This window comes from Morchella importuna (assembly GCF_003444635.1).
Source record: "Morchella importuna strain M04M26 chromosome Unknown Morimp01GS012, whole genome shotgun sequence".
NCBI lineage: Eukaryota > Fungi > Ascomycota > Pezizomycetes > Pezizales > Morchellaceae > Morchella > Morchella importuna.
Window position 1 is genome coordinate 648,737 of NW_025763409.1, and position 13,322 is coordinate 662,058.

Consider the following 13,322-nt stretch of genomic DNA (forward strand, 5'->3'; position numbering starts at 1 on the left):
CGCCGTTCCTCTACGTCCATGTTCGTATCCTCGTCGTCGTCCATTACCCGAGGCACCGAGGGCCTCTGAGTAAAGGATCTCTCTCTGATTGGGGTGACGTATGGGGAGAACTCCCGGTGGTCTACCTGCCGCCTCCTCGCCTGCCCATAGGATTCTTCCTGCCTCGTCGATGCGAAGAGGGAGCCTATCGGCACATCTCTCTCTTTCCTGTGGCGCCTCTTCGCCTGGGTTTCTAATATACCTCGATCTCTCAAGGCGATTGAACTCTCCATGTTGTAGTCTTCCTCCGACCGTTGCTGATGAGCCCTTGACATTGCTAAGTTGCTCGAGTTTGAGCTGTGGATGCCTTCTGCACCAGGGTTGGGCAATGAACCAGGGGGCTGGATGAGCAAGTCCGAAAGATCGTTGGGAGAGAGTGATCTTGATCGGGAAGAGTTCTGGGTAGTTGAGGATTTCGGGGTCGTGTTCCTCGAAAGTAGCGGTAGTTCCTGCTTCTGCGAAAAAACCTGTGTAGTGAAGATATCCGCAGTATAGATGTTCGGCGCTTCCTCTTCGAACGATGAAGGATGTAGCGCAAAGGTAGTTATCGATGGCTACTGTTGCCACTCGGGGGTGCATATAGTACCTTGGTCTTTTCTAATAGACTAAGCGCTTATTCTTCTACTGAGAGCACGGTGACTATCCGCCACTAAGCAAAATACTCAGAGTATTGGTTTAAGCGAGTAGTTGTCTTATCGAGACTTTTGGTAGTGTATGCGATATAGTAAAAAGAGTAAAAGTTAGGGATAAGGTACAATATAGTGTTAAGGAAAATGGCTAGTGCTAAGCGATAATTCTGTAGCGTTTAAACTGATGATATTGTAAAACCGGATTCCCTTGACTTGATGGTTGATGATACCCTCAAGTCTTCGCAGAATCAAGCCCTATTTATACATGTTGGAACCTATGCCAAGGCCCGCTTTCTAATACTAACTGATACAACGATAATAGAATAAGATAACGCTCCCGAAGATAACCCAGATAGAAAAGCGCCCCCGCATAGTCCCGTCCTCCATTCTAATTCCGACACGTAACCATGAACCTTGCAATTGCCAGTCATCGGGTTGTACGATACTATTATCCTAGACCTACTTCCCTAAGTAGAACAACCTACAGCCGTAAGCCCCGCTTCCTATTCTATTCCGGGTGAGACACCCAATAGTAAACGTGCCGTCATAATAGTATAACACTAGTGTGGTAACATCGCGTGCTCCCACACTACCCGATACCTTTCTATGCTTGTCCTTTCGTTACCCGACCGTCCTCGCATCACAACCCGTCACTCGTATCCCTCATTGTCCTAAGCCTCTAGAACAGTGTTCCGTAGTTCCTGTAACAGTCTCGGAGACTCTCGACGGTTTCTGTAAACACCGCAAGCTCTTTTTTGATTGCGACGAAGTCGGCCCGGCCCTCGGGGGTTCGTCATCGAGCTCGTAGTAGTTGTGGCCGACGGTCCCGGAGATCTTGTGGAAGAAGTTCTGCACGCGCTGTTGACCACTCGATGATTTTTCGGGCATTTCTTTTGCTGTTGTGTGGATGTTAAGTTGGTAGAAGAGATGTTTTGTGTCCGCCGGAATAGCGCGCTTCAAGATCGAGCTTGATGGTATTCTGATGGTTGCTGTGGTTGGGTTTAGTTTTGGGGGGATGAGACATACAAACACGGCATATTAATACATGGCATATGGGCGAACATCAAAGAGAATGGTACGTCTATCAATGGTGCGCTCAGCATTGGATATTTATCGCAGCTTTCATTGGGTATATACTCCTTCTATGTGATTGTGGACGAGCCTGCACATGTAACTAGCCCTTCGCATCTAACGGTTGGCCTGGTCCATACTGTGTAACATGCCATTAGATAAGCGATCTTCGCCAATCACGCTTGCATGGGTCAGGTGCCAATCAAGACCCTGCATGCCGGGAGTTCCCGCTCTCGATCAGGAATAACGTCAATTCGTCATATTGTGCGCGTGATTAGGCTTAATCTGGTAGGCTGTGGCAGCTACTGGTTCGATTTCATCTCAAATCCGCTGACAGATATAGACGCCTGGTGTCGATCACACTAGGTAGTCCCTCCGAGTGGTTGGACGGGTGTTTCTATGCCTAATTCCCCGCGAATCATGTTATTGTCAATCCCGCAAGTTTCCTGGGCGTCAATCATAAAACACAAGGACTACTGGCAGTAACCCAACACGTGGAAGCTTGCCTTGCCAAAGTGCAGCACAGTTCGAGTACAGCAATGCTAGGAAAGGATATCCCTCCTAACTTCTCACGCACAAGAGATATGTAGCCCGTATCCATATAGGAGGAACTCAGTCGGTCATTGGAATTGATTGCCCGAATGCGAAATATTGTTTCTACTGGGCAACTTTACGGACAACAAATTCTTGGCACCCCCGTCGAAGCTGCAAACTGGAAGCAGATTAATTTCGTATCGGACCAGCAGCCTTACAGTCGAAAGAATAAACGGAGCAAAGTCTATTCATCATTGTATATCGGACGTGGGATAACTCTTACCGGGAAAGCTCAGCCCACTGTGGTGATGGTTAACGAAATGTGACATCTAATACCAACGACTAAAGAGACGGATTCAAAGGAAGTGGCGAGGCTTTATATCGATAATGTTTGGAAGCTGCATGTACGAACCAATACCATCGTATCCGATCGTGGAACTCAGTTGGTTGCGGAATTCTGGAGATCGTTTTGTGATCGGTTAAAAATATTATCGAAATTCTCTACTGCATTTCACCCCCAAACAGATGGACAGACGGAAAGAATTAATGCCGTAATGGAACAGTATCTTCGAAGCTATATATTTTATCAACAGGACGATTGGGCTCGATTGTTACCAATTGCTGAATTTGCAACAAATAACCACGCTTCGGAGACAACAAAGGTCTCCTCCTTTTGTTCCAATTCGAGGAGAAATCCAAGGATAACCTTTGGTCTTTTGGAACATGGTAAGACCACAGCGGAAGATCAAGTTAATCGCATCCCCCAAGTAATGAAAGATGTAGTGGATTTTCTAAGGGAAGATTGGTTTCGGGCGCAAAGGATACAAGAAGAGTCAGCCAACAGAAATCAAATTCCAGCCCCCTGTTATCATTTACGAGACAGGGTTTTCCTATCGATATGCCATATTTAACTAAACGGCCTTCCAAGAAACTCGACTGGAAACGTATTGGACCTTATAATATCAATGGGTAGTCAACCCCTATATTTATGAATTGGATCTCCGCCGGCTGATGAAACTATATCCAGTATTTCATGTCTCATTATTGTCACCTGAAGCAGGCAATCCCCTACCTGGGCAACAACAGTTGCCGCCCCCTCTAGTTGAAATCAAAGGGGAGGAAGAATAGGAAGTCGAAGATATTGGGACTCACATCAGCAAGCTCGCCTATTACCCAGGGCGCAGCCCCTACGTCCTGGCGAGCATTCTGCGCCACGAGCGCCCAGCGCGTCCGGCACCGCCAGAGTACAACCTTCGCGCCAGGCTCCGCCGCAGGACCGTCCCACTCTCTGGGACCGCCTGGAGATATGGCTCACGTCCGGAGGGCACTCGCCAATGCTCTGGTCGCCTGGGCCGCCATGAGATTCCCTCCCCCTCCGGAGACGCTAGGATGGAGTGACTCCGCCCACAGCACCTAGGAACCTTTGCTTCTTTTGATTACGTCAGTAGTACACGCGAGCACTTCCCAATGCTCTCACAGTTTTCTTGAATGCTCTCACGGCACGACGAATGCTCTCACAGCACGGCGAATGCTCTCACGGCACCGCGAATGCTCTCACGGCACCGCGAATGCTCCCGCGAATGCTCCCGTGAACGCTCCCGCGAACGCTCCCGCGAGGGCTTCCGCGAGTGCTCCCAGAGCACTCACCAGTGCTCACAGAGCTGAGGCATTCGTCATACCCACTCAAGGTGAGGCAACCCTCACTTGGGCTCCTTTGGATTGATACACCGTCCTCAAAGGATAGGAAAGGCCGCACCAGTCCCTCAAAAGATATCTAACGTGGGTATCCTCAACGCCGCTGTACGGTCAGTCGCGGGATACTGATACGAGCACTGTCCTGTATACTGGTGACGACTACCCAACCTTTGACGGACGTGTATGTTTCTGTCGATTCGTGAAAGGCATAATTAGCCTTGAGGTTGAGGCCATGGTACGGCTCGTCTGAAAAGCTCAATGTCCATGCATAAGCAGCAAACATGGACTGGCATTGACCTCCTGGAGCGAGCTTGCTGGATAGCCAGACTCAGATACTGAGCGGCCGAAACTTTACCTCCTTCTTCCAATCCGCATGCATAGCAGAACGACACGAATTTTGAATTAGAGAGTCCAATTGGGTCTAACGTTCCTAGAGCACTCAAGAATGCCCTCACGGCTTTACAAGTATTCAACTAAATTCATTCCACGTACGCAAGTCTATCCTAGTATTTACCAACCAATTACCAGTCTCCACCTCAAACAAATGAGCCATTCCCAATATACTCCGAATATTAACGACCCACATCCTCTTCCTCCTCCTCCTACAAACCTTCAGGAGCCCATGTGAGCTATCAGCGATACCACGATCCTTTGCCTCGAGTAGCTCCACTATACATAGTCTATGTGCTCGCCCCCCACTGTCCCGCAGCTTGAACAAAGCCTCGACACGTCCTGGTAAGCGTCCCCGAAACACTCCCCACTCCTCTGAGGACGCTACCGACACCCATACCCAATCCTTTCTTATTTTCCCTTTCCTAAAAGCCGCGTTTCCCGTACACCTGATATTGTGAACCTCGTACACCTCAGGTCTTTGGAAGATTGGTATCGGAACCTGCAAACATGTGAACATCTCCACCCGGCGCTCTAAAGTGCTCTCAGGGCTTCCGGCAAAGCTTTGAGAGCATCCCGAATCCTCTGCATACTCCTTTATCAGGCGATATAACGTGGTATGGCTTATTTGCAGTCCATCCGCAATATTGAAAAGTCTTTCCGATTTCGTGGAGGGGTTGCAAAGACGCCTTAGAGGCAGTCGGCCTTCTACTATGGATCGTTCATTTGGTGTTTTTTTCCGGTCTTCGATTTTAAAAATCTCAAGTAACTCCTTCAGGTTATCTCGATGGCTCCAAAGGATGTCGTCAGTGCTCTCAGGACCTCCAACAATGTCTTTCAGATTCAGCATTCGAATCTCTAACGCCAACCGCCGCCCCCCATAGTCCAGTATCTGCGTTGCAGCATCGACCTTGTTGGATGCTCCGTATGCCTCTTTTATCTGACGTACATGGGCGAGTTCGCTGATGTCGGTGGAGTACTGGGGAATGCTCCCAAAGCGCTCGACATGTTCCCGATAGTGCGTTAACACGTGCAATTTGATGAAGTTGAAGTGAGACCTTTCCCGTATCTCGCGAATCTCCTCCCAACCTTGCTGAGCGCTCTGGGAGCCCGAGGTCTTCACAGCTTTTGTCCGATCTCTCGCATCCTTAACCGTCCTCTTGTACGCCCGGAATTCTAAAAAGATATCCTTGTGCTTATGGAAATCCTCGAGATAGCTCTCCATATAATTCAGTGTGCTCGTCGTATGACTCCCATACTGCGCCATTAAGTGGAAGTCGATTAAGCCTCGTACACATTTCAATGCCTTTGCGAAGTCGCCCCTGACAGCCACCCCCGGGTTTCTCAAAGCAGCCGCGAGTGCTCCAAGAACGACCCGCCCCAGATTTCTCATCTCCTTCCCTTGCCATTGGGTTGTGGCACGATATGCCTTGTTCGGTACTGCCAGTCCAGGGTAAGGCGCAATCGAGGCCCAAGCCTTGTCAAATTCCTCCAATCGATTGTGCTTCTTCAAGAAAGCCTGAACCCACTCCATCATGTGCTTCAACATCCCTAGGTAGATATTGTGCAGAATGTCCGGTTTGTTGAGATCGTATGGATTAACCCTCGGCATACCCCAGAAAGCATTGAAGAGTGTCTTTACTGATCTCGCGACAAGGTATTCCACCGGTCCCAGGTTTCCCGGGTTCTCCCTGAATAGCTTTACCCTCTCCCGGTAATCCTCGTGATCGCGCGTAGGGCTCCGGCGAGTGCTCCCAAAACTGTGGAATTCCACCTCGCATCTTGGACAAGAGCTAGTACTAATATTTTGTAAGTTTGAATGCTCAGGTTGATCAGCGATCCAACCCAACAACACCGGAAAGCATAGATGTTCGTACCCGTCGGCGCATACGATTAGCTCGCCTTCCTGAGAGCACTCCCGAATGCTCTGAAAGATCTCCCCAAGGGCGCGATGCAGCGCCATTTGACTCTGACGTCGTAAAGCGGAATTAGCGAGTGAGTTCTTCCCGAGCTTAGGTGGGACTGGCAGTAGCCATAGGAGAATTAACGAATGCCCGGTGGGCTTGCTCCGGACCGATGACTTGATGTTCCCGATGGTAAGATAGATTGGCCAGGCTTTCTTGTCCCCACTAAAATTTGTCAAATGTGTGCCATCTGACGCGCATATAATTGGTACCACAGTCGACCCCTCCGGTAAGTTATTCTGTCCAGAAAGCATTAGCGACTGCCTCTAGAGCACTTGTGAGGCTTACCAGACCTGCGTCTCCCACCACCAATCTCCCGTATGCATTTCCCCGTACATTCTCTCGCCAGATTCATTATGCTCTACCACTGGCGCGTACACCAATGACTCCCGAAAGGCCCGTTGGCCTAGAAGATATCGCACAATTACCATTGGATCCCGGTAATAGTAAGGGATTTTCTCTCCCCCAATATCCACCTCCGAAGGATGCCAGCTCGCCTTTCCCAATATGTCATTCATTTCGTCCAACCTCTTTATAAAACCTCGCCCAGTCCTGTAGGAGCATTCGCCACTGCTTGACGGAGCGTGTAGAAAGAAACTGTCGATATTTCCTTGTGAGGCCTTCGACAGTATGAAATAACGTGCCATTCTAAACTCGTATGCTGAGTTGAATGGGTGCCACGGGTATCGGAGAAGGTTTTGTGAGCATTCGTCGTAGTCCTCCGAGCGGTAGAGACGCTCCCCAGCACCCTCGTAAATCGTTGTCGCTGCCTCATGCCTATTTGCATCTCCATCTGTCTCTTCCATCATAAAATATGATTCGGATTCCAGATCTGAATTATTATCGGGATCTTGGTCATGATAATTGATACTGTTGCTCTCCGAACTATCCGAGTCGTCATGGGCATCTGAATAGGAATCGTGAATGCCTTCCGGGCTGTCGTGAGTGTCATCGGGTGCCTCTTGATCGCGCTCCAGGAGTAAAAATTGGTTTCCCAGCCATTCATCTGCTTCAAATGGATGTGTAGTTCGAAGATGTTTATCGAAGTTCGCGGGGGAGCTGTACCGCTTGCTGCAAAAGGGGCAAGACGATTTCATTGAAGTCTCATGATGCTAGCAAAGCACTCCTGAGTGCTCTAAAAATTTGGTTTCTGCCAAGGCCGAGGAGGCTCTTTCCTGCAGGTGCTGCTGCAGAGTGCTCGAATGATTTGATTTGTCAGCCAATGAGGCTCCTCTCACCTGCACCCCGGTCGGCAAGGCTGATTTTCAATACGAGTCTGATGTCATACATCACCAACCTAATACAAACATCAACACCAACACGAAGAATCACCCACCACCCCAATCAGGCGGCCAGTTATGCTAGATTCTATCGCCCTGAGCATCTGCACTCTCTCCCTGAGCACTCGCGGAGTCTCTTCAGATCGAGACAGTGTTCTCAGCGCCAAATTCAACACTAATATCGACTACGAGCTCAAAGAATACATTCTCTCCGAATCAGCTTCCTAGAGGACAGAGTACCAACACCAACAAGAACACAAGCATCAACCCCAACACCAGAATGTTATCGACGTCACCATTGGTACCGTCAGAGCATCCCCGAGTGCGCCTGGAGCATTTAGATCAACGTCATATATTGAAGCAAACATTGAGTACGAGCACCCTCGAGTGCTTCTAGAGCATTCGTGGGTGCTCTCGGAAGCGTGATAAGCTCAAGAAAAAAGCTGATCGTACTCGGTATAAGAGCACCCCTCCCTTCCTTCAAGTTCGTGAGAAGTTCCTAACCACCTTCAAGTTCTCCTCTACCTATCACTTCAAGTTTTCCATTGCTTTCAACATTACCTGTTGAAATCTCATCCTTCAAGTTCCTCCGTTTTCAAGCGATTTAACCTTTGCAATCTTTATAAATAAGATGGTATTTCTCTCTCCTAATCCAATTAATTTTAGAACCATACTCACCACAGTGATACATTAACATTATCAGACTCCAAACACCGCTCAGAGCACTCCCGGTAGCTCACAGAACACAAATCAACTTCCCAATAAGAAGCGCTTGCATGACATAGACGAAGACGATAACGAAAAGACCCACCGAAAAACCAAGAAACACAAATCGTCCCGAAAACATAAGAAACACCGAACTTCCTCAGGTCGCAAATCGTCCCGCAAAACTGTCAAGCCTATCCTGGAGGAGATACCAGAAACACCCCCTAAGCAGTCGCCAGTGCTTTCCGGGTTCACCCCGATCAACAAGAGCCGAAAACAAAACCCTGTACCTCCACCAATCCGGACTGAAACCCGGACTCCGCCAAATACTAACCTAGCTCCATCGGACACTGAAGGGATCTTCCTGAGTAACTGGGGAGCAACCCTAACTGATTCCGACTCCTTTCCCGACTTTAGTTCCGAACCCTCTGAACCATACATAAGTGACGATCAAGACCCAGCAACAGGTCCAGCAACAGGCCCACTAGCAGCAGTCTCCACTGCTTCCTCAGCACGCAGCAGTGCTTCACCAGAGGCCCTTGTACGGACGACCGTACTTAGGGTTAGTGCTACCCCACCAGCACCCGCTAGTGCTCCACAAAAGAACGTTGCCCGGGAGACCATAGTCCCAAGTCAAGTTCTCACTCGGTCCAAGTCTAGTGCAGTCCGCTCAACAGGCCCAGCAACAGGCCGCTCAACAGGCCCAGCAGGCTCTACTACTCCCTCACCAGCACCCGTCAGTGCTCCACCGAAGGTTCTTACACCGGAGACCCCTACATTCAAGCCCCGACGCCCCTCTCGGTTATTTTCTAGTGCAAGCCCGTCCGAACTAATAGACCACCCCTCACCAGTACGACAGAGACGAATTAGACCCGAGCCATCGCCGATTGTCCAAGAGACATCCCCGAGTGTTCAAGAGACATCCCCGAGTATTCAAGAGACATCCCCGAGCTCGACCGCATTCAAGATGACTCAAGCAAGCAAAGCGAAGATGACTTTAGGTCTACTCAACCTACCTAAAGTGTACACCAGCATCCGCAACAGCCTAAAGGCGGAAATGCAAAATGTGGGTTGGGTCAATAAAAGCACGTCCGGTATGGCTGCGTTCAATGCCCTATGCCTTTACTTGATGAACTTGCCCTCCCTCAACGGTTTTCTGCCAATTTGGACTGGGGGTGACTCCGATGCCCGTAGAGCACTGGCGAGTGCTCTACAGTGGCTCATCGCAGATGTTGGTATGAAGGATAGGTTATCAAGGGGACAGGGAGACCGTCAGTTCAAAGAGGCTGCCGGTGATAGTGATGATGATGATGACGGCGGTGGTCAGGCAGCCGGAAGACGCTCTCGCAAAGGGAAAGAGCGTGCAGTACCTCCGGAACTCGTGCGACCTTCCATAATGGTTACCGTGGTGGACCCCGATGCTCTAGGGGCATTCTTTATGCTCGTCCCACCACCTACTTATGACTGGAATGATCCCCTGAACGAACCTTCGTTCATCGGAATTTTGACCAAGATAACTTTCCCCGAGCTATGCAACTTGATCCTGAAGCACACCGCACCCGGCAGAGCAGTCAGGACTATCTGGGGGGCAATTGAGAATGTCCCCCCGGCAGCTGTTCCTCCCGTTCGGCCGGTGGAGGTACAAATTACCGATTCAGAGGAGCTCGAAGGTTGGTTGAAGAACAGCAATGCCAGGCCTCGGAGGATATTGGCGGTCCTCCACAGAGCAGGCGCGGGTGCTAACCTGGGTGGTGCGGAATCCCCCCTGTTGAACCCGGCTTTCCCTCACGTTGAGGAAGATGATTATAGCATGATCGATATTCCTGCAGAGGATTCGGATTACGAGGAGGGAAAGCACCGGATAAATGCCAAAGGACTGAGGGTATATATGCCTAGAACTGATTCCAGTAATCAAAGGCTAATTCAGACTCTTGTTAGGCGTCGCGATAGACAGCAGGATGCTATCGACGATTTAGACCCCAAATACCTTAGGAAGTATCCTTTGGGTGTCGGGGTTGCTGACCCAAACTTCTTACAGGGGACGATCTGGACACCTGCCGGGATAGCAGCCAAGAGAGCTGCTGACGCACTCGCGGCTGCTGGTGCTGGAGGTGGTGGTGGAGGTGGTGGTGGTGGTGGTGGTGGTGGTGGAGGTGGTGGAGGTGGTGGTGGTGGTGGTGGTGGTGGTGGTGGTGGTGGTGGTGGTGGTGGTGGTGGTGGTGGTGGTGGTGGTGGTGGTCTAGGACCTCCACCGCCTCCGGGCGGACCTCCTCCTCCTCCGGGCGGCGGTGGTGGTGGAGGACCAGCTGGAGGCGGTGGTGATGGTGGTGGTGGGCCAGCTGGAGGCGGTGGTGATGGTGGTGGTAGTGATGGTGGTGATGGTGGTGGGCATCATTAGTTCCCTTTGGTATAATCTCTAACTTCCCTTCCTGCGGAATTGTCACTAACCTTTTAATAGTTGTTAGGATTACTCCCTGAGCACTCGCGATAGCTATTGAGGTGCGGTACGATTTGGTGTTTTGGATTTCCCTTTGTCTTGCGAGAGTATATCAATGGATGGGTTATATCGGATAGGATTAGATTAGATTAGATTAGATTATTCCAGGTAGTAATTGCATTGCTTTTATTTCAAAGTCGAATCAAACTCCTAGATTGCTCTCAGAGCACTCGGTACCGCTTCAGAAAGTGCAGTAAAACGAGTGATGATAAATGATGCGGTTGAGTGCAGAAATTGTGGTAACATAGGATGATCCCTGCCGTAAGAGGATTAGCGGTGCAAATTTTTCTTGATTAGCGGCGCAAATTTTCTCGCCAAGAATTGATTTCTAATCGAAGATATCGCGAGTGCTCCTAGAGCACTGCGGATATTCCTGCCAGTCATCAGAATGGCTCCCACCAAGCGCTCCTCCGGTTCAGCACCTCTTGCCCCAAAGCGCCCACGACTCCCAAAACGACCTGAAGAACATGAAGATTTACTGACTGACGAGTCTGAAATATCTTACCGAACATTGACTCCACTGCCAGCCCGCACTTGGAGTAGTCAATCGACCACCGCCGCTCAAATAACTCGGAAAGGTCTTCTCCGTTCCTCCGAAACCCTCACTGGGAGGAGCAGTCCTAGGAGGGTAGAATTTCATCTCCCCGAGGACCATACTGATAATTTTGAAGCGCAGGAGGAGCCTGAGGCAATTGAGGCGCCAGAGGTGGAAGAAACTGTTGATACTAGCCACTCAGACTATGATGATGCTCCGGAGAATGACCACGAGAGCTCTGAGGAGGATGAGGATGAACCGGAGGATGGACCTCAAGCCCTCCCCCCATCTTACACCCAGAAGTCTCAGACTGTCGGAAAGAGACCTCATACAGTTCAGGCGACTACTGCCAGAGCACTGGGCAATGCTCGGAGGAAACCAACTGGCGCGGTAGCGGAGGTCATTGCTTCTTCCAACGTGTCGGTGGACGTGGTACAGGTTCGACTCTATCTCGCTCATTGATACTTTTTAACATGTAAGTATTAGTGGCTAACGATTCAGAGGGGAACTCGACCGGGCGCGAAAGTAATACGTAAACAAGGTCAAGGGAGAGCAGCACCCACTTCAGCACCCAGCCAGAATGCATCCCAGAGAGCACTCCCGGCATCCCAGAGAGCACCCCCAACACCCTCACAGTCTAGGCCCTCTGCACCTGTTTATGCTCATGAGTATACCTCTTCTACGCGCCATATTGATTTTTCCTCGATGCGCTCTCGATACGGGGAGTCGTCCCCCACTTACCGGACATATCGTTCTTCACCGCCTAGTGAGGTAATTGGCGAGAACTCTGTGAGCAGTCGTCAGATTCCTTCAAGCCAACTTCACGGTCAAGGTAGATCGCGAAGAGTCTACGAAATCGAGTACCTTCCCTCATCTAGGGAGGAGGACGAGAGTACTCCGATGCCGGAAAGCGAGGGTATTTTGATTCCGGGAAGCGAGGTTAGTATTCCGGAAGACACTCACGACGTCTTTGAGAACACTGGCGACATTCCTTCGAGCCAATTGACTCAGAGGTCTGTGGTCCCTAACTCTAGGAGTGCAAATGTGCTGTCAGTGCAGGCTCAGAGGATTGAGAAGGAGTGTAGCGTGTTAATCGGGGAGCATACTCTTCTACATGAGCCCTTTCCACCTGCAGCAAGACTTTCGGTACTGGTAGTGAGCATGTGGGCAACTGCTAGTCGCCGAGTGGGGTGTAGAGTAGACCTTGATGAGGTCGTTATTAAACAGGTGAGTGCCCCCAAAAGGATTACGAGTGCTCTGGAAGCATAATTGAGAATGATAGGTCAGAAGTCTGCACTCCCGTGTCCGTTCCCACTTGATGCACGAGGTGAAAGGGCGCCTGGCGGACTCTACGATATACGGGCTTGGAGATTTTGTGGGGCCTGAGGCGAGGGCGGCTCAAGTGGAATACCTTTTGAAGAATGATCGTTTCTTGAGCCCCCAACAGCATTACGAGGTATGATGCCAGTGGATGCCCAGAGAGCACTCGGGATAGCCGGTAACAGATTCTAGACCTACCGACTGCGCTTCCTGGCTCCGGAAATTATCGATATATTGTATTTTAAATACTTCGATGGGGTAAGAATGCGAGGGGTTAGGGATCCCGAATTTCTAGAGCGGATAACCCCTACCCTTATTTGCCTGATATCGACGGCGATCTGGCACGGAATTCGGGCGTGGTCAACAGGGAGTTACGTGAAGCCTGATAATTTTCAGTCGCAGAATGAGAGTGTTGTGAGTAAGTATGGCCCGATGCCCTCATTGATATGGCGAGTGCCTTGGGAGCAATGACGGATGCTCCTAGGGCTATACGGGATTGCCAAGCTGACATCCAAACACGAGTAGAAACGTTCAACAGGATGAGCAACACTTGGAAGGGGAGAAGTAAACAGAACCAGGAGGCAACCTTGGAGGTAATCAAAGATAACCTTCGAGAAAAGGTATGATACTTCTAGATGCCGGTAATGCGAGTGGTATTCTAAA

General features: G+C 50.2%; 2 protein-coding genes across 2 annotated transcripts; one reads left to right on the forward strand and one right to left on the reverse strand.

Annotated features, from left to right (window-relative positions):
- Nucleotides 1–4,062: 4,062 nt before the first annotated feature.
- On the reverse strand, nt 4,063–7,419 carry LAJ45_04835 (uncharacterized protein; the record flags this gene model as incomplete). Its single annotated transcript, XM_046114411.1, has 3 exons — nt 4,063–4,282; nt 4,487–6,487; nt 6,611–7,419. 3 exons carry the CDS (start codon nt 7,417–7,419, stop codon nt 4,063–4,065), a joined length of 3,030 nt encoding a protein of 1,009 aa, XP_045972437.1.
- Nucleotides 7,420–8,233: 814 nt separating this feature from the next.
- LAJ45_04836 (uncharacterized protein) lies at nt 8,234–10,705 on the forward strand (the record flags this gene model as incomplete). Its single annotated transcript, XM_046114412.1, has 2 exons — nt 8,234–8,236; nt 8,306–10,705. The coding sequence occupies 2 exons, from the start codon at nt 8,234–8,236 to the stop codon at nt 10,703–10,705; spliced, it is 2,403 nt and encodes an 800-aa protein (XP_045972438.1).
- Between the last annotated feature and the right edge of the window lie 2,617 nt (nt 10,706–13,322).